The following is a 21326-nucleotide window of genomic DNA, read 5'->3' as shown; positions in this document are numbered from 1 at the left end:
ACTCAGACAAGGAATTCTGAAAGCGTTTAAAATGAATCTTCTTTGATTGCTGAACCAGACAGCAGGCATGGAGCTGGCTGTGTGTCTGGACCTGGTCCGATGAAGAAGGTCCCAGGCAGACAGAGCACTGACACCACTGCTTTAAAGTGCTGGGAATGAATGTGTGTGTGTGTGTGTGTGTGTGTGTGTGTGTGTGACGGACAGGAGGAGAGGAGGCAGATGAAGGAGGACATTGAGAGGAGGAGGATGGAGGCTGCTGAGAGGATGAAGGGCCTCAGTTCATCCAGCGTGGACGGAGAGGAGACGTTCAGCCCCTTCAGTCCCAGAACTCCCACCCACAAGGTAAAGCCAGCCTCAGCAGTGCAGACACGACGACGGTCAGGACAGGGAAGAAGACCCAGGCCTTTCAGCTGCAGTCCCTCTGGCTGTGATCTGGATCTGGACTGGAGCAGGATCTGGGTGGACTGCTGCAGGCACGGCTTAGTGACGCCATCTGCCATATCGAAATGAATCTGCATGTGTGTTAGGAAGCCGGAGCTCCTATAGAAACCTGGACGTTATAATTCCAGCTGTGGAAGTGCTGTGTGATTATTGAACTCGCCGTGGCCCCCCAGAGCGAGCACGACACTGCTGCACACTGAAATACATCAAATGAAGCTCAGAAACAACGTCTGTCAAAGTCAAAGCTGTGTTGCTTTCTGATAATCCAGCTGCAGCATTAAAGCCTGCGCAGCAGTGAGGCTTTCATGCTCCGATAGATCCGCTTGACGAGCCTGAAGACAGAGATGAGGACAGACAGGCGTCCCTGAGTGTTCATGAAACTACATCAGTGTCTGAACGAAAACGCGCAGTGACCATGACCTCTGTGCTGCCTTTGCAGGTCATGGGTTCAATCTCAGCCTGTAAGTTGCATGTGTGTGTGTGTGTGTGTGTGTGTGTGCCAGTCTGCACCATGAAAAGCTTGCCACCATTCTTGAAATGTGGGACTGTGGGGTTGTGGGACGTGGGCGAGCCGTACATGGCCGTGTTGCTGGGATGTGATGAAGCACAGAGCTCTTTCAGTCCGACACACATTCCTCAGCCTGTGTGTCAAGACTCCAGACTCACGCTGGTTCCTGGACTTTGGGAATGTTCAGACATGTCTATCTCAGGTTCTGACAGGAAGCTGTGTGTGCATGGCACTGCATGTGTGTTCTGCACCTTTGCACCCTCTTTGCAGTGTGTGTGTTGTGTTTGCACTTAGCTTTGTTTTGGTTGGATCGTGATGAATTCAGGTCATGAAGAAACAGCAGCAGAGGGACGTACTGAGTGAAGCAGGTGTTGGAACCAATATTTTGGACAAAGTCTTTGTTTCTGGGTCGTCGGCCGTTCCTGGAGCCAGTCTGGTGGACTCCAGGAACTACAGGCTGGTTCCCACTGCAGCAGGTCTGCCACTGAGTGTCTGAACCAGCCTCAGTCTGTTAGGTGGAGACGGGGAAGCCTCAGCTTCAGGTGGGTGTAGAATCACTCAATAACTACCTGCAGGGTGTGAAAAACATTTCAGCACACTACCTTAATGGCTGCAAGTGCATGTCAAGTCAGCCTGTCTCTCGGTTCTGCCGGAGTGACGGGTGGAGTCTGTCAGGTCGATGCTGAAGTGAGCGGACACTTTAGAGAGCTGCACCTCAGCTGGAAGCCTTTCATCAGAATCGCTCTGGATCTGAAGTATTCAGTCTGGGGTGCAGGTGTTCATCTGTAGGACCAGGGGTTTCCTGTGTGTGTGTGTGTGTGTGTGTGTGTGTGTGTGTGTGTGTGTGTGTGTGTGTGTGTGTGTGTGTGTGTGTGTGTGTGTGTGTGTTGTCACTTTGAGGTTTGAACCTTGAAAAAAACCCAGATCTTGTCAATCTGTCCTCTCAGAGAAAATTAAAAAGCAGTGAAGCAGAGCTACTGACATGAGCCTGAGCCCAGCCAGTGTGTGTGCACACATGGGTGTGTGTTTGTGTGCGTGTGAGCGTGTGTGCGTGTGTGTGTGGGCCTCAGCTCCCCCCCTCTCTGTCTTGCGTTGGGCCTACCAGGGTCCCGGCGGGCTGCTGAAGGACCAGAGGACCCTCTGAGGACCTGTCCACTTCAGCAGGTCGTCCGAGCTCCTGCAGGTTAGCTGCAGTGACACAACAGCATCAGTCCCTGGAAGCAGAACTGGAGTTCCATCCTGTGCTTGAGGGTTGTGCTCCACAGCGGACCGGCTGCTGGTCCTCCTCCTCTTGTCCACACTGTCCTCGTGTTGTCCTCGTGTTGTCCTCGTGATGGCTCCGGCAGGCTGATGGAGGCCAGTGTGTCTGGCTCTGTTGGTCCTGGACAGAAATGAGGGAGTCTGCAGCCAAACAGACCCAAGCAGGGCTCGGCTCATTCTTCAGCCTGAGAGCCATGACCTCTGACCTCTGCTTCTCTTCCAGATCACTGAGAGGACCGAGTCGCTGAGCCGCTCGCTGAAGAAAAGGTGAGAATCCTCATGTGTGACCTGATCCCCCGGAGCAGGACACACACACACACACACACACACACACACACACACACACACACACACACACACACACACACACACACACACACACTGCTGTGGGATGAGGAAAAGCACATCCAGCTCCACCCACCAGAACATTCCCACACTAGCCCAGAGGTTCTCCTCATGAGCAACAAAACCCACCCAGGGACAGTGGCGGAGGTCTGAGGACCGAGGACCGAGGACCGAGGACCGAGGACCGAGGACTGAGGACTGAGGACCGAGGACTGAGGACTGAGGACGACTCGCCTGAGAACAGACTTTGTCTTTGATTCATGCTGTGTGACTGAGCCCTCCACACTATGGGAAGCAGATACAATCTATGTAGTGTGGTCTTTTCTCAAGGACAGTGTGATGGATTTCAGGACTCTGTTGGGCCTGACCTATGAAATGAGTCAAATACCAAACGGTTTCCATGGTAACTGTAACAACAGACGAGAGTCACTGTATTCAGAGCAGTAAACTCCAGGCCTGATCTGAGCTTCTGCTGCCGTGAAGACAGTCTTCCTCCCAGCTGGAGAACCGTCTGCCGTCTGAGGGCTGGAGGTGACCCCTCCACCCCTCCACCCCTCCACCCCTCCACCCCTCCACTGCCTCCACCCCTCCACTGCCTCCACCCCTCCGCTGCCTCCACCCCTCCACTGCCTCCACTCCTCCACTGCCTCCACCCCTCCACTGACTCCACCCCTCCACTGCCTCCACCCCTCCACTGGCTTCACCCCTCCAGAGGAAGAGGGCTGGAGGTGACCCCTCCACCCCTCCACTGCCTCCACCCCTCCACTGCCTCCCCTGCCTCCACCCCTCCCCTGCCTCCACTGCCTCCACCCCTCCACTGCCTCCACCCCTCCATTGCCTCCACCCCTCCCCTGCCTCCACCCCTCCAGAGGAAGAGGGCTGGAGGTGACCTCTCCACCTCCTCAGCCTGTGATTCACGGCCTCTCTTAACCTGGACCAGATGTGGCCCACACTGGTTCCTGTTCAGCTCCATGCAGTCTGAGGCAGGAAACGATCAGCTCCCAGGAGCTCTCAGCAGGGGGTAAAATTCATTTTCCAATGAACATGTACCGACGGAGCAGACACCCCGACCTTGGTTCCTCTGCTGATAAACCCAGCTGTGTGAGGAAAACTTCCCAGGTCTTCCTCACATGAAAAGATTTCCAGCAGGAGGGTTCAGGGTTCAATGCTGATAAATAGCTTGAATTTACCAGGACAGAGTTTCTCCTGAACACGGTTCGCTGTTTGACCTGATGAAGTCTCGTCATGGAGCGGGACAGAGAAACGTGTCGCCGTGGCCTTCCTGCTGCTGAAGGAAACTCATTTGAGCCGGTGGAATGTGGTGGAAATGGAAGTTTGACCTTCAATAGGACTTCCTGCCTCCAGCAAAATCAGACTTGGAGGACACATTAGAGACTGTATCAGCAGTGGCTCAGCAGACGTCCTTCACACCAGAACCTGCTTTAAACAGTTTTGTGACTGGAGGTTCTCAGAGAGGCCAGGAGCCAGAGGGGGCGTCTGGACCGGCGGTCCACTCTGTCCAGAAGGCATCAAAGGATTTATGAAGAGCAGTGGCTGCAGAGGGCTGTGGTGTGGAGCAGGTCGGTCAGCGGGAGATCTCCGCCTCAGCTCCACCTCATGAGGGAAGTCCCTCCGGCTGAGAGACCACTGCAGCTAATGACAAACAAACATCTGCATCAAAGATGATTTATCAGTTTTAAGGGTTTAGCTGTCATAACGAAGTAGTGTCCATGTCGGATGTTCTTATAACTCTCAGTTGTCAACAGTGTGGTTTTCATCCTCCGGAAGGATTCCCTCAGGAACATCTCAATACGGAGCTTCAGACTGAAAATCAGCCTATGAAGACTTTGTGTTTTTGGGTGATTTAGATTTTAGAAATATTCAAACATGGGAATGCACAGCTGCATGAGCGTCATTCCTGTGGAACCCAGTGCAGAATCGTTCCTCAGCTCAGTGTTTCTGCTTCTCTGATGCAGCAACAGCTTCAAGAAGACGCAGCCTCTCGTCCTGGTGTCCAGGATTGAAGACAAGCTGGAGCAGTACACACATGCTGTGGAGGTGAGCGCACGCACACACACACACACACACACACACACACACACACACACACACACACACACACACACACACACACACACACACACACACCGTTCTTGAATATTTAAAAGCCTCTTCTCCAGAAGCTGTTTTCTCCTGTGTGAAGCCCTCACACTGCGGTCTTCGGACCGCCATCTGCTCTCCTCACACTCACACCTTCGGCTTCATGTCAGCAGCTTCTTGAAACTCTCCGTTTAGCTTCAGTGTTCAGGTGTTTTTTGTGCCAGCGGACACTTTTATGGAGAAAGTAGCTGTTAGCTGTTCCCGCTGCGAGGCCACGAGGCCGCCGTGACTGGGGGTGTGTAGGCCGCAAACGTAAATCATGAAAACTGGTGGGAGGTGGATTTCTCTTTGGTCACACACTCAAAGAAAGTGAGACGGCTGTAAGAAGGCTGAGGACCACACAAAGCCCCCATCGGCCCCGGACGCTGGCCCTCACCTGCTCCAGCACAAGCTGAGGAGAGGCTGGAAGGCAAAGCCCAGACCCACAGAGGTGTGAGAGGAATCCATCAGACCTCTGATGGTCCGGGACCCCCTCCAGCCTCCTCCACCTGCTGCTCCACTGCTCCACTGCTCGTCCTTCGCAGGGTTGGAGGACATGAAGCACAGCAGTGGGGGTCAACTGGAGGTCAGCTGATTCCTGTACAGTGTTGAGGTGGTGGCGTTCAGGCTCTGGGAGCATGCTGGGTCTTCAGTTTTCTGTTTCCACTCATTTCTCTGCAGAGCTCCTGCAGACGGGGGCTTTCTGCTGACTCAGCAGTGGCTGAGTGAACCCGGAGGACGTTATCTCCACCAGGCCATTTGCTTCTGCACAGCAGGAAACCAGTCTATATTTTGGTCTTTCCGTTAGATTTTCAGTTTTGACCTCAGGCAGCTCCCAGCCGGGTGTTTGACCCCAGGTCAACTACACAAAGTGTGTGAGGAATTGATGAGGCACTAAAGAACACCGACAGCAGAGAGATAAACCCTGCTGGGGAGCCGTACGCTAGTCCGACAGTGACATTGTCCATTGAAGAAAACAGCAATAAATGAATTCCTAAAGTCCTGTGGAGCGTCCTATAGCGTTTGTCTGGAGGGTTCCTGAGTCTGTCTTACGTAGGAGACGCGTCTCACCCTCCAGACTGTCACTCTGTCTCTGCAGAACGCTCAGGATTCCCGGGCAGTGAAGGCATCGCTGACTGACCTGCCCAGTTCTCCAGAGGCTGTTGCATCCAAGAAGAACCTGTTTGAGACCGGAGAGACCTGGAACCAAAGTCCAAGCAAAGGGGCCACCTGCAAGGTGGGGAGAACCTGTCTTCCTGTGTCTTTTGATTCTCAGGGACTTTAAAGCTATAGTGCGTAACTTTTAAATGTCTATGAACGTCTGTTTTAGCCAGGCCACTACTAGTGGAGATGACAAAATGCAGATGAAGCCGATCGGCTCCTCTAACATGTCGCGGGATTTTTCAATATATATATTTCTTGCTTTGCGTGTCGACCGGCGACATTCCCGCGCTGGCGAGCAGGAAATTACGCATTTTACGTCACAACAAGAAGGGAGGGGGAGAACGCGCAGAGCGTCTCATAGCAACAGGCTCAGCTCAGGCAGAATGAGGAAGCGGCATGGCGGATAATCCAAAGAAACGACCGAGAAAGAGTCCTGGAGTGGATCCTACCACCAGAAAAAAAGCCTGGACGGTTGGGAGAAGGAAAGTGACCGACGGAGAAGGCAAACTTGTCAGGTACAAATTAGCAGGCACTTTGTCTCCCGTTTGTAATAAGCTATTTGCGTTTCTGTGGCAGAAAAAAAAAAAAAAACAATAATTACCTCTTCGGAAGAGTCCGTCTTTTTTTCACCAGCTGTCCTTATTCACACACAATAAAAACCGTTTCCAACGGTGATTGGCGCTGTGGAAACGCGAATCACTGTGGCAGATTGGGGGGAGAGGGGGAGGGGGGGGGAGGAGGGGGAACACCGGGGTGTACGTCATGTGGAAGCGCCGGCTTTATTGTTGTAAGAACGCAGAATTCCGCTAGAGGGCGACTGAAGTTACGCACTATAGCTTTAATTTGTTAAACCTTGACTGATTTATCTCTCCACACTGAAAGAGGTCTCATTAAAAAATCCCCTCTGGTATTTCAAAGTGAGTTACTGAGAGGAAGGCAGCAAAACTTTTGACCAGAATAGAATCAAAACACTTTATTGGTCCCATAGTGGTCTGCACAGTGAACAGTATACACAGTGTCACACAGTCACTGTCTCTCAGTTCACGATCGCTCTCCTTAGGACTCCTGGGCTCTCCTTAGGACTCCTGGGGTCTCTTGAGGACTCCTGGGGTCTCCTTAGGACTCCTGGGGTCTCCTTAGGACTCCTGGGGTCTCCTTAGGACTGCTGGGGCCTCTTTAGGACTCCTGGGGTCTCCTTAGGACTCCTGGGGTCTCTTTAGGACTCCTGGGGTCTCCTTAGGACTCCTGGGGTCTCCTTAGGACTCCTGGGGTCTCTTTAGGACTCCTGGGGTCTCCTTAGGACTCCTGGGGTCTCCTTAGGACTCCTGGGGTCTTTTGAGGATTCCTGGGGTCTATTTATGTCTCTTGGTATTACTTTGGGTCTTCTTAGGACTCATGGAGTCTCTTGAGGACTGCTGGGGTCTCTTGAGGACTCCTGGGGTCTCTTTAGGTCTCATGGGGTCTCTTGGGGTCTCTTGAGGATTCCTGGGGTCTATTTATGTCTCTTGGTATTACTTTGGGTCTTCTTAGGACTCATGTAGTCTCTTGAGGACTCCTGGGGTCTCTTGAGGACTCCTGGGGTCTCTTGAGGACTCATGGAGTCTCTTTATTGCTCCTGAGATTACTTTCAGTTTTGTTAGGTCTTCTGGGGTCTCTTCAGGTCTCATGGGGTCTTTTTAGGTCCTTAGGACTCCTGGGGTCTCCTTGGGTCTCTATGGGTCTCAGACTGTTTCTGGACTCTTGTGTCCGCCTCCTACAGTGCTTGTTGGTTTGTTGGTTTGTTGGTTTGTTGGTTTGTTTGTTGGTTTGTTTGTTGGTTTCCGGTTCAGGTTTATTTACAGTCTTAATTTCCACCTGATCTGTGAGACTCTTTAAACTAAAACTGGAGCCAGCACTGGACTCAGGTAGGACCAGGGCCTCTGGAGGACCGGGGTCTCTGGAGGACCAGGGCCTCTGGAGGACCAGGGCCTCTGCAGAACCGGGGACCTGGTTTGCGTGTGTGTGTGTGTGTGTGTGTGTGTGTGTGTGTGTGTGTGTTCAGATGTAAAGCTTGTTGGGTTCATCAGTCTAACAGACTGAAACCCTCCCAGGCAGCAGTCGTGGAGCGTTCCGCCGCGGCGGGATGAGAGCGGCCGGCCGCCGTCTCTCTGTCCGACGCCGTCCTCCCGGTCTGACAGAGTGTGTGCTGTTGACTGTTTGTCAGGATGTGAAGGCTGGAGACGTGATGCAGAAGAAGAACATGTGGGAGATCATCGGAGACTCGGGACGGACCGGCCACACAGTCAAGGTACATGTTCGTTGTGCCCTCTAGTGGCTGCAGTCGTTAAAACAGGTACAGAGATGTTGAAATGTCTTAAAATCTAGAAGTGCTTCCATTAGGGATCATTCGATGTGAAGTCAGTAAAGGAAGGTGTGAGGCGCAAAACATGAACTGCTTTTGTTGTCGGTGTGTTTTTCACCAAGCAGTTCACAGCAATGCGTAGACATTAAAATCTCATCTGACACATGAAGCCCGGGCCCCAGCGGTTTCTGCTCAGAGCGCCACATGGCTGAAAAAGCCATTTCTCTAGAAGTGTGTGGTTTACAGAGTCATCACTGACACACACATCTGAGGAAAACACATTGTTCAGTAAAGGAGTGGAGAGTTTTAGCTCTGCTCCCATCAGCCTCTCTGGTCCGGTTCAAAGTGTGTGAAACATGTTGCAGTTCAGTTTGTGTTTCCTGTTCCACACAGTTTCAACACATCATGTGCCAGCAGGAGAAATGACGGTTTCTTTCTATTCCGGACCGAACAGTCAAGTTAAAATCTGGTTTAAGTTGTAACATTATCTACACAGGATGTGGAGCTGTTTGAAACTCACTCCTAAGGAACAAAGCGAAGACTGAGTTTGACACACACTGAGTGTGTTTCAGAGTCACTGCAGCACTTCTGTCATGGCGCTGCCCGTCGCACATCACTGCCGGCTAATGTGTTCCTACAACCAAAACCAAGTCTATCATCTGTTCTGAAGCTCTGTTTTGCACTTTACTTTGCTCTGAAAAAGTGAAAATTGGATTTGAAAATGACAATTTATCAACAAAAACCAGCTTGATGTATATTTTTAGTGAAAATGCAAAAGTTTGGTGGGATTTTATTATTATATTAATCAGGACAGCCACTGAATACCACATTTCTGAAAAACACTCCCACTCAGTGTCTGTGGAGAGACAGGAAACTCTGGTCCTGGTTCCAGTCCAGACTCTCCTGGTCCTGGTCCTGGTCCCAGTCCAGACTCTCCTGGTCCTGGTCCTGGTCCCAGTCCAGACTCCTGGTCCAGGTAGTTTTAGAGTTGACAGTCACCATAATAACAATCCAACCGGTGTTCTGTCCATATGAACGTCTGAGTTCTCCATTGCTGATGGAGAACATGGAGAACACACTGTAAACAGTGTGTTCTCCGTGTTCTCCGTGTTCTCCGTTGCTCATGTTGGAGCTGGTTTTTGTCTCATCCCTCCTCAGGCCTCGGCTGCTGGTAAAAAGTTCAAGTTTGTGGTGACTGGCCACGGGAAATATGAGAAGATATCAGCGGATGGCGAGAGCAGCGGAGCGACGTCCAACGGGAAACCAGGTAGGCGGCTCCTGACTGATCCAGGTAGTTGACTGACAACTGCTGAGCTCAGACAGATGAGCCTGTACAGTGTTTCTGAAACAAGAGCTGTATGAAGTTGAGGTATTTACTGAGTCACTGAGAAGCAGGTGACAGAGAAGTAGTTTCAGTTTAGTGTTGATAAATGTGAAAAGATCAGTGACTGCTGCCTGATGTCCTGTGCACCAATGGTTTTCCCTCTGAGCCCCTCCTCCTTCCTCTTTAAGACTTCCTGCTCTTTCTGATCCAAAAAATCTTTATCGTGGAGAAAGCCAGTATTCCGAGTACAAGTTCTGTGTACGTTTTCAGTTTTTTGGCTGCTCAATGCGTTATATATCAAACTATGGACATGCACATACCATCTGTGACCACTGGAGGCCACTGTATGACCCCAGAAAGCTGCTAAATATCAAGAAATCTAAAAATGCCCCCAAAAACTTCGTGCTGTTTTTGCCACTTGCTCACATGAATTTAAATATGCATAAGGTTCGAGTTGAATCTACTGCCGGGACGGAAGTTTGAAGAGTGGAGGGATTTCTGTTTGCAGTGCTCCGTCATCTCCTCTAAATCTGATGCCAAACAGTTTGAAGTGATCGTGTCGACGAAGGTCCTGTCCTGAAGCTGGTCCCAGGCTCTGGCTTGCTGGCTGTGAACTGGTTCCGCTTCACACCTCCTCTGAATGAGTCCTCTGTAAAGTCACAGCGAGATGCTTTAAATCCCTCCCACATTGCACAGGCCCCTCCCACCAGGTCAGTGGGCTCTGGCATTATCCTGACCAATGGAGCTGGCAGGTTAACTTCTGGCCTGTTCTGTGGAAACATCTGAAACTCAGAACCAAAAGAACCATCTCAGTCCTCCGTTCACTCCTGATTCACCAGAAACACCAGCTATGGCAGAGCCTGCCATCGGCCCGGCAGCTATATGGGACATCCAGAAACAAATGCACCAAGTCACTTGAAAACAAATCCTTTCCTTCTGGTCACAGACAGGGTTTCAGCAAACATCCTGTCCAAGCTGGGTGAGCAGATCAGACCACTTCACCTCCAGTCCTCGCAGGGCCTGAAACTCTTCCATCAGCTTCCGGAATGTCCGTCTCCGTTCAGCCTGAACTTGCCTCTGATGCATGGACTGGGTTTCCCCTGTTCTGGAATGTTCCGCCTATCGGTGAAGACTGCTCTGTTCCCCATGGCTCTAAACTGGCGGCAGCCATCCTGCTTTTTAAAATGAGATGCTAACCTGGAATTGAACTACACACCCATTTCTATTCTTTGCATTTCCAGTGAGTGAGAAACTGTGAGAAGCTCTGGCTCAACGCTGCCACCTGGTGCACAGACCAGACAGAACAGCTCATGTTCTGTTCCTTAAAGAAGATTCCTCATGAAGCTTACTTCCTGTAACCGCCGATCACAAGGCACTTCCTGTGTGCGCATGTCCGCCACACCCTGACATGTGAGCACCTTTTGAAAAACATTGCATAATAAAAGCTTCTGTCCTCAAGAAGTGGTCTTAATAAACATATTCACCGTGCTTCTCAGTAGAAAAGCCAGTCTGAATGTTTGGTAGGATGAAGGACAAACATGATAAAGAGTTTCTAAGTTCTGACAAACATTTCTCATAAAGTCATGAGAATATTACCAATCTCTGTGAAGTCAAAATATCTTGAGTAAAATCCTAAGAAGAAAGTCAAAAATCCTAAAGTCATCATATGTTCACACACTGCCATGTTCTGCAACCATTGAGACTGAAGTCAAAGTTTGAGAAGCAAACAAAATGAACCATTCAGGGAGAAGGGTTTGGACTGAAGCCTAAACGTTCAGACCAAAGTGGAAAGTGAAATATCGAGATATACTGAGAATAAAAGGTGATTTTTCTGAAGTTTCCACAGTTGGAACAAAGTAGTTTGAAGAGAATGCCTTGTTTCGTCAGTCACAACCACTTTTGCCGTCAAAGTTCCCCATCAAGCATCCTAAAGATGACAGGAAGCTAAAAGAACATCAGTGCTAATGCTGGACTCGTCGCTCTTTGGTGAAGTAAAAGCTTTGACAAATATTTTCATCTAATTGACTCAAATGTTTTATGATTAGTTTCAGTGTCCATAACTCACCTGCAAAGGACCTTATTGTTGTGGACACTGAAACTAATCATAAAACAGGTTAGGTTACAGCCTAACGTTGCTGTAGGACAGTTAAAAGGTTTATGTTTTGAGTGTGTGAAGCATTAGGGTCTGTAACCTCCCTATGTTGGTATCATGAACAAGGAAAGGAACACATGAACTCATTTTAAATGAAATAAACACTTTAATGTGAAGCAACATCCAAATGACTTTAAGACAAATGTATCTCTCCCCTTCCAGCCAATCACAGACGTGGGAAGTCAGGACGACCACTCTCACAAAGCATTTGTCAAGTATAAAGTTCAGACCGAGTTTTCTTTGACACTGCCACAAACATTACTCATTCACACAGACTGAAGACTGACAGTGTTTCTGTACGTATAACAGAAACCATAACGCTTTATTGCAGGTATTCTTCTCGGCTCTACACCGTTCTGCAGCTTAACTAGCAGCGAAGCCCCTTGCTGTTCTGTTAAAGTCTTTTGGTTCCTCTTCTTTACCTTTCCGCCCAATCAGACCCATTTCAAACACAGTGGAAATCTTTGTGACTGGCCTGGAAGCCGCCTCTTTCAGCTTTTTAGCGTCAAACTTTGGACTGAAAAGCAGCACTGGCAGCCGGTAGGCAAACGAAGGGATGTCCTTGCTCTCCTCAGTTGCTTTCTCTTCAGTCTTCTCAGTGTCGCTCTTGTTCAGCTCGATCTGGTGCATGATGTTCTCTTTGGAGGAGAACATCTGGAAGAGGACGGCGTCCCACATCTTGACTGCCTTGGGGGAGCCGCTGGTTTCGCGGTCATCCTGGGCACCTGCTTTCTCTCCAGCCACCTCGTTTTGCCTTTTCCCTTCACTCTTTCTCTGTTCTCCAGCCTCCTTCTCAGGCTCCGCCTCTGGAAACTTGGGCTCCTCTTGCTCCACCACCATGTGTTTCTTGAGGCGCGACCAACCGCTCGCTTTAGTTTTTATGCCCTTCGGCTTTGGTAAGACTTTCAGAAGGGGCTCAGCTGCTGGGAGGGGTTTGTCTACCTCTTTATCTGAAGCAGATGTGGCTGCTGAAGCTGCGTCTGCCTGTTTATCTTTCTCTTGATCTGCTGTTCCTTCAGCAGGCTTCGTCTGAACAGGCAGGCCAGCTGTCACAGGGCTTGTTCTTGAGTCTTTAGGTGTAGTTGGCATGGCAGCTACAGTTTTCACAGGTTCGTTTTGCACTAAGACATCTGATTTGCTTTCTGTTTGAGGTTTCTGTTCAGTAGTTTGGGCTTTATTTTTGCCTAGAAGTTTCTTTACTGCCTTCAAGGGGTCTTGGTTGCCCACTTGAGGCAAAGCATGCTTCACTTCAGGAGCTGTTGTTATGGTTTCCTCCACTGGTGTGGGTGTTGTATGTTTGACAGAGGTTTTACTCTCTGCTGATTGAGGCATGACCTTTGGTGCTTCTTGGGTCAATACTGTCTCATGCTTTGCAGCTACCTGATGAGATGTTGTGTCTTTGGTTACCACTGTACCTGAAGATTCAGACGCTTGTGAAACAACAATAGTAGGGATCGAAGCTGTCTTCTCCTCCGCCTGTTGGGGTTTACCCACATCTTTGGGAGGTTCTTTGGTTTTCAACACCGCCATTGTAGACGTGCCTGTCACAGATGGTCCTTGAGTGGGTGTGGTAGATTTTGTGGGCACATCACTCTGTGGTTTCACCTCCTCTTGAATTGGCATTGTTGTACTGCCGATGCCAAATGCTGGGGAGTAGGTTTTGATTCCACCGTAGGCGGCGTACTCAGCTGGTGTTAATCCACGATAGCTCGACTTTTGTTGTGTTGGTGTTTTAGGTCTTTGAAAGGCTACAGGCGATACACCTGTGCGCGGTACCCCATACGTTGGGGTCTTTGGTCTTTTGTAGCCAGGTGATGTGCTCAGAAGTCGACTTGCTTCATATGTTGGAGTCTTTGGCCTCTGAGGACTACTCACTGCTGATGTTGGTGCAGATGTGGGAGTCAGAGCATCAACTGGAGCTGGTCTGATCATTTCTCTTGTCAAATCAGACTCTGGCTTTGGTTTTCCGGTGTTTTCTTGCGTTGCTTTGGCCACAGGTGTCACGTCTGAGTGAATTTCCCCATTCAGTAGCGCTTCAGGAGACTCTGTGGTCTTCACACCTTGGGAAAGAGATAAGCTGCTTCCAGTAGAAACTGTTTGGGATGTGCTTGATCTCTCCGGCTCAGGTGTGGTTGGCGTCACCGCGAACAAGAGGGGATTGGGTCTTGAGACTTCAAAGGCTGGCGTTGCAGCTCGAGCAGGGGTTCTAGGTCGTCCTGCTGTAATTCTTGATATTTCAAACTCATAAGTTGGTTCTTTAACGTTGATCACAGACAATGGGGCAGCTTTTTTGATATCTGATGTTGGGGTTGCCCTTTTGGTGTCAGGAGTTGGGGTGACTCTACTGATATCTGATGTTGGGGTTGCCCTTTTGGTGTCAGGAGTTGGGGTGACTCTACTGATATCTGATGTTGGGGTTGCTCTTTTGATCTCCAGTGTAGGAACTGTGGTTTCCACCTTTAATCCTGTGCTTGGAGTGTGGGATGTGGGGGTTTTTCCCTGCGAATCTGCGACGAATGAAGAAAGCTGAGTTGTTGGTGTTGAACCTCTTCCAGTCTCAGCCGTTGTAGTCACATCTTGTTTTGTTTCTGCAGGCGTTTTACTTTGAGGTACCGTGCTGCCAATTGCAGTTAATGCAGCCGTGTCGTATACAGGTGGTGTCCTGGACGTCTCGTAATACGATGTGCTTGCTGTGTACATCCTAATTTGAGGAACATCAAACATTGGTTTAGGTGACCGTGAAGGTTCGGTTTGCTTTAAAAGTTGGACGTGGGCTTTTAGATTTGACAATGGGGGCCAACACAGTGAGGGGCCGAATCACCGCTTGACCTCCTGCTGCTGAGTATGGAGTTGGACCTGGACTTTTGGGCTTTGACTGTGTGCTTCCTCCACCTGTGACAGGTTTTAGACCAGACTCAGAAAGGGTGCTGGAAGCTGGCTTGTTTAATTCAGGTGCTGGTACTACCACAGCATTGGGACGGGATATTCTGGGTACCACTGGCTGGTCAAATTGCCCCGGAGTTGGTGAAACTCCAGAGACGGAAACTGATACAGACAGCGAAGAAAACGTGGTGACGTCTTGCATGTGGGTGTAGGAGGGAGCCGCCACCGCCTGAGGAGACGTGGAAACTGGTCTGGGGTAAGCGGCACGCTGTGGGTAGGGTGACGCCACATGCTGATAGAGCGGCCTGGCGGTGAACCTCGGTGCCGGCTGGATGCTGTGCAGACTGAACGGTGTCTCTGGGGTCTTGGGAGGGGTGGAGTTGTCGCTGCGCTCAAGGTCCGGGCTGGCTTCATTCACAGGGGAAAGGCTGGAGCGGAAAGGTGTGGCAGACTGAGAGGCCTGAGCAGAAGACTTTTTCTTAGCTGTCCTCTTGAGGAGCTTTTGAAGCCGAACGTTGTCCTTTCCAGGCTTGGGCAGCAGGGGAGGCGGGTACTGCTGGGAAAGCAGGCCTGCTGGGGTGACGGTGCCGTAAGCGACAGCCATGAGTGCTTCAGCACCCTGTTGATGGAACAGAGAGCGTAAATATTAATGAAATGAACCATTACAACTGCATACAGTTCCAAATCAGAAGGTTCAACCAATGAGCAGCCAGTGAGCATTCTGCAACCAGCCTGTGGGATGAGACTAAAGAAGCAATCAGCTGATCCTGCTGTGTAATGCAGATGAGGGTGAACACAGTCACAGTAGCATTGTCAACTTCTGGAGCTGAACTTGTTGTTGCAACCAAAGAAAGGTGCATTATAGTTCTTAATGTTCAACTGCAGCAACTAAGGACGTTAACCTCAAGGACGCTGGATCTGGACTGAAAGCAAAATGTTTCCAGTGAAATAAAGCTGAGGTTTCTGAACTGACTGGGCCGTAGCTTCAAATCTCCACAAGAATACACAGTGTCTTGAAGTGTATTGAAATCTCAGCAAATAACAAATATTCATTATTCATTAATTATTCTTCATGATTTTTGTGTCTCATCAGATTCATACCACAGTGATTTCTGAGGTGCTGAATGAGGCTGTCTCCATCATCTCCATCATCATCATCATCATCATCATCATCACACTACAGTGAAGACGTCATCATCTCTACCCTTCTGCACCATGTACTAAAGTGAAGACGACGAACAGCTGCAGCTCAGCACCGGCTCCATTCTCAGGACTTCATTTAATCTGAAAACCCTTTTCCAGCTCTGCCACTCAAACACTCAGAACATCTGATGGAATGTAAATGACCGGAGGGTTTGCTCTCTGGACTTGTCCGGCTTTATCAGCTATGTTTTGTAATATCTTCTCTTCTTTTCTGTGACTCTTCTGACTGTGAGTGTCACTCCTGGGGGTCCACTGCCGTTTCAGGTCAATGTTTAATGGTGTTTTCAGAACTTTCCACTCAGAAAATCTTTACTTTTAGCGATCATTTAAACTTGATCAGATGTTCACCTGTCTTTTAGTTAGAGAACACTGAATTCACAGCTTCAAGAGGCTTTTCACAGAATCAAAGTGACTTTATTGTGTTTTTGCTCACTTGGTTGACCTACATGTTCTCTGAGATCTGTGAGATCTGTCTTCTCTGAGATCGGTATCTGTGTCAACACCGTGCTTCCTACTCTGTTCCTCTGGACTCAGTTCTTCTGTGAATGGTTTGGTTTGTAACAAGTGCAAAACTTTTTCTATCCATTACCTATGTGTTTATAATGCTACTTCACAAATAAATTAAATACTTTTCTACTGCAGTTGTTCCACTGACTGGATCTAATTTGACTTGCCATTGCACAGCAGCCTCTCAGGATTCCTGCTTTTTGGAAATGTTCTATTCGACTGATAACCAATCAATGAGATACTTAAAGGTCCTGTCGACTCTTTCCATCACTTGATGAGGTATAACCTTGTGTAGGAGATATCTACTACTACTTCATGTGTATAATTCAGACAACACACCATCAGTAGGGTAAAACTAACCTGTCTCATGGTCCAATAATTCAGATATAGAATGTTTTTCTTTGTTTTTGTCATGGACAGAACATTCTGACGTGAGCACACCTCAACGCTGTGGAGAACAATGTCTCATGAAGTCATTTAGATAAAGTAAATAATCAGTATCAGTGACCCATGTTAGCTTTAGCATTAGCGCTATCTGAAGCTGTTTCTCAGTTAGACGTGTCACTAAACTGTTACCTGTAGAGCTCACTGATCCTAAGCTAACTCAGGTCACAGTCACGTTGACGTGTCTCTGCTGCAGCATCAATGCTGGTCATGACTCGGGATGAACAGCAGCTTTAAAACGACTCAGCTTCCCTTCAGCGCCGGTCGCCATCTGGTCTTCATAGCATTAGTTCATAAATCCACATCATAGAGCATCTTCCTCCCCTGAATTCCAGCTGAACTTAGCATATAGATACACCAATGGGCTATAGTTGATCAGGGCGCCCCCTGGTGGCCTCCTAACAGCCAAGTTTAACTGGGAGCAGGCCTCAGGCCGGTCCGGGTCTCTCTGGAGAGGCTAGATCTCTGGTTTGGTCTGGGAGAAACTTAGGTTCCCCCAGGAGAACTGGAGAAGGATGGAGCACCCAGCCAGCAGCCCTCCATGTGAGGCTTGCAGTGTGTTCTGATATTGTGGGTTTTTCTGAATCTAATTTCCACAGCCTCTGAGCAGAGAGCCTGTGTGCCCTCTGTGACCACCAGGTGGCCCCCAAAGGCCCCAGACCCACATTCAGGACCATGGATTCTTGGTTCAGTAACAGATAATGTTGGGTAATATCAAAAAATCTGATAAGTTTGTCAGTGTTTAGGAAATTAAACAAGTTTTTGAACAAAGTGTACAAAACTGTAAGACTTAGTTTCTATACATAATATTCTTAGAATCGTGGTATTTTTCTGGTCATAAATGCTTCTTTTTAACTGCCTTTGAACTTTGAATGTTGTTCTTATTTAATCTTTCTGCTAAAATGTGTGTTGAATGTGAATAGCCAGGCTGAGATCCTGACCTCTTCACCGCTGCTCCTGGATGCTGCTGCTGCTCGGTCTAATTTTAGTTTAGAGGTGAAGGGTACATTGGCCAATCACCTGCCTCCATTTTTAAAGACTCCCAGCTGTTTACAGGCTGCGCCACTTCCCTGAACACAATAAATCTGATCTGCGTCTCGAAGCCATCAGAGGCAAACAAGGTGCGACACAAACTGAATTCAGGGGCAAGAGAGGAAAACGTCTCAACGCACAAAGTCTGTAACATCATTTCTTTTAGGATCTTAAATCACCACCTTCATCGTCATTTCACTGAACAGAGCCTCTGTGTTTAGGCCAAATGGAGAATCTTCCCATCTCTGGAAGGGTTCTCAACATCAGGTCTGGGAAGCGAACGTGAGACATTAGAGATGGCAGGAGTCGTCTGAGACTCTGGAATTGTATAAATTTAAATTGCAGACGTCAACAAAACTCTTGTGAGTGACGGATTCTGTCCGGCTTTAGCTGGACAGTGGCTGTGTGTCTCGGTCCCCTCATGAAGTCCTGCAGGACAGGAGGGACAGCTGCATCGTCCTGCTTCAGTGGAAGACGAGGCCGACCTCATGAACCCAGCTCGGTTCTGCACAGCGCTGCAGCGGCAGACCACACACCACACACTTCAAGCCTCAGCGGAAGTTCAAGAGTTTAGAAATAGATTCCTCAGTCCTCAGTGAAAGAAAAAGTGATAGCTGTTACGTAGCTGAGGAGATATGTGCAGAGTTCAGGGGGCAGGAATCAAACCCACCACCAAACTACTGGTTCATAACACCCTGGACCAAACATTCCAGATTTTCCCTGTTCTGGGTTTTCTCCTGAATGCTGGCGCTAAAAGCAGCAGGAACACTTTAAACTCTGCCTTTATGCCCAAAGCCTGAAAACCTCTGACGTTCTCTTCTCCTACAGCACTTCATGTGTCAAAGGTCATCCAAGCCTCGTCTTCCTCTGTCTCACTCTGGCCCAGCGTCACTGTCTCTATAAAAACACCAGGTGGCGTCAGGAGTCAGGTCAGCGCTTCGGGTTTGACCTTTTGGAAGGGGTTAGTGTTAACCCTAACCCGGAGGTTAACCCTGACCCTGAGGTTCACCCAACTCCAGGTTAACCCCAACTCCAGGTTGATCCTAACCCCAGGTTCACCCTAACCTGACCCCCAGGTGAACCCCATTCCTCAGGTTAACCCTGATCTTACACTGATGTTTGTTGGAGGCATCAAGTTTTCTGTGAACAATGATAATGTGCTGTATGATAAGGATCATGTCTTCGGCCGATGAGGTCTAGAAAAGAGGAAACTGGACTTTCTTCCAGGAATGTGTGAGCTATAAATGGTATTTTCACATTTGTCCCCTTGACTGAACATCCTGCAGAACTTAAATCACATCTCAGAACAGGATCTTTGACTTCAAGGCTTCTGCTTTGGTATTTTGCTTTTAAAGAAATGGGATTAATAGACTATTTCTGTTTATTGTGTTGTATTGTGTTGTGTTGTGTTGTGTTGTGTTGTATTTTGGATGTTTTACAGTAGCTCTGTGGTTACCGGTTTTCAGAAATGCTGCAGTTATTACATGCAGGACTTGAAGAATCCTTTTCAGCTTGACAGAGAAAGAACTTGACGGTGGTTTACCTCCTGCATTCAGGCTAGCGCTGCTGGTCAGTCAAGCAGCTGTGGAGTCAACCTGCTAGTTTGCGCCTGGTTATTTTTCATGTGAGGAAATGATGATTGTTGTGAACTTGTGGCAGCTTGGATACACCTGATTGGATGCTAGCTGCAGTAAAGCTGAATGAGTCCTGCCAAAGGTACTCTGGTTTTCATCTCTATGTTAAGCATTAGAATTGGGTTTTGTTTCATACAGTGTCCAAATCAAACCAACGTTGAGAAACGTTTGAGTGAACGATGAGTGCTAGCATAGCATCAGCACTCGCGCTTTGGGGGCGACCTGGGATTCAATGTTTTGCCCTAGGACACGTGAACAGGGTGTTATGGAGGTTCAAACCATCAACCTTCTGGTTGTACTTGAGAAATTTAACCTGAAGAATGAAAATCTTCAGAAGTGGCAAAGCAGATGGCAAACTTTCTGTAGGGATCTGTTCAGCATCAGAGAGACCAGACTCCCCTCCATCTGACAGAGTCCTGCAGTCAGACGTCTGCTGTCCCTGCCAGGATCAGGTCTTTGGGTTTGCAGAGACAGAAGCTTGTTAATGGGACGGTCTGGTTTACAGGACCAGCTCCATTTCACAGGCTCTCTCACGTGTCCGTCCACATCAAGACACGCTGCCGTCAGGTGAGAGTGAATGAGAAGCATCTGACCTCCTGACACCAGAACATTCAGAGTGAGACCGTCTGAGGCAGCAGTGCTCACGCACTGCAACGTGAGTCTGGATGACCAGAACTTTAATCAGAGCAGGAAACATCGCTGCTTCTAGAGTCCCAGACGCCATGAGATCCCAGCAAAAACAGATTTAACACCCTCGGTTCATTATGTGTGTCATCTCAGTGAAATGTAGGCCAGTGCCCCCCCCCCCCCCCCCCCCCCCCCACACCACACACACACACACACACACACACACACACACACACACACACACACACACACACACACACCCTGAACCTGGTGCCCGGATGATACATGAGATGCTCGCTCCTCCTTTTAAGGCTCTGGTAGTTTTGGTATTTGGAGGGCCTTCAGGATACGAGTTCAAAAGAGGAAAGAGTAATAATAGCAGTGTAATGAAAGCCCAGGCTGCTCCACGATGAATCCGTCCCAAAACGTAACCTCCTCTCAGCGAGGGCAAGAGCCCGACAAAAACGGCAAAACTTGCACGAATGAAAGAACTTACCAGGTAAAAACTTGAGGCGGAGGCGGAGGCGCGTCAGGCAGGTTCCCCTTGAGAGGACATGAGAGATTCAGAGATCAGAGCGGGAACAGCAGGAACAGGGAACAGTAAGAACAGGTTTATTCTCTGGACTAAAGCACAGAGCTGAGCGGACAGCCTGGTTCCCCTCGGCCGCTCAGTGAGGGCACGGTGTGTGTGGCTAACATGCTAACAGCTAGCATTAGCTCCAGCCTGCTTTAACTTTGCACTGAGGACAAGAGAAAGACGCCCCGAGCTCGCCGTGCCGCCGGGGTGGGGGGGTTTCTCCATCCCCCAGCAGCTGCCTGGCTCGCCCTGCGTAACGCTGACCCTCGGCTCTAACGGGAGAAGAAAAGGCGCCGTTACGGCGTGTTTACCTGCACGACTGCTGCGGGGGGCGGCCGGCCGGCTGCTGCCTGCTTGTCCCAGCCCGGAGTGTCAGAGCGCCAGGCTCGTGTTGAGCCCAGCTCGACCCCCCTTCCTACAAATGGAAGGAACAGGCGCCATGGCGGTCCAAAAATAACCCGGGCCCCGCCGGCATCTCAGTGACAGCAGAGTCCCTGGTGACAGCAGAGCGGAGCGAGCGGCAGGCAGCCGCCGGCCGCCGCACCTTAGGTTTCACCACCTCGCTGCTCTAAAAGTGGGCTCTGAGGGCCACCCAGGGGTCCAGCAGGGGTCCAACAGGGGGCTCCAGAGTCTGCCTCTGAAAATACTGAAACACACGTTTTTCCAAGAGTCTCAGCTCTCCGAACTGGTTTTATCGTGTTTGAACCCTGACCAGGAGCGTTCTGCCGTCCACAGCTGATGGTCA

The 21326-nt window shown here is 49.4% G+C and overlaps 2 protein-coding genes across 4 annotated transcripts in view; one reads left to right on the top strand and one right to left on the bottom strand.

Annotated features, from left to right (window-relative positions):
* lsp1a (lymphocyte specific protein 1 a) overlaps window positions 1-16391 on the top strand; it is a 28991-nt gene extending 12600 nt beyond the window's left edge. For 2 of the 3 annotated variants that reach the window (XM_030097239.1, XM_030097238.1), the window contains exons 6-12: window positions 205-342; window positions 2433-2476; window positions 4531-4612; window positions 5793-5930; window positions 8061-8144; window positions 9357-9465; window positions 15651-16391. In XM_030097239.1, the coding sequence (XP_029953099.1) occupies window positions 205-342; window positions 2433-2476; window positions 4531-4612; window positions 5793-5930; window positions 8061-8144; window positions 9357-9465; window positions 15651-15673 (618 nt within the window). In that variant the 3' untranslated portion in view covers window positions 15674-16391. Of the gene's footprint in view, window positions 1-204; window positions 903-2432; window positions 2477-4530; window positions 4613-5792; window positions 5931-8060; window positions 8145-9356; window positions 9466-15650 lie in introns of those variants that run through there. The other variant, XR_003931857.1, reaches the window with a different exon arrangement.
* prr33 (proline rich 33) lies at window positions 11767-20993 on the bottom strand. Its single transcript, XM_030097237.1, is given in 4 exon segments — window positions 11767-14425; window positions 14427-15176; window positions 20501-20547; window positions 20893-20993. Coding segments are annotated over 2 exon segments (3123 nt in total). The 5' UTR covers window positions 15162-15176; window positions 20501-20547; window positions 20893-20993; the 3' UTR covers window positions 11767-12037.
* Between the last annotated feature and the right edge of the window lie 333 nt (window positions 20994-21326).

This window comes from Salarias fasciatus, chromosome 7, assembly GCF_902148845.1.
Source record: "Salarias fasciatus chromosome 7, fSalaFa1.1, whole genome shotgun sequence".
Taxonomy (NCBI): domain Eukaryota; kingdom Metazoa; phylum Chordata; class Actinopteri; order Blenniiformes; family Blenniidae; genus Salarias; species Salarias fasciatus.
Note: the sequence above shows the minus strand (reverse complement) of the source record. Positions and strands in the feature narration are given on the sequence as shown.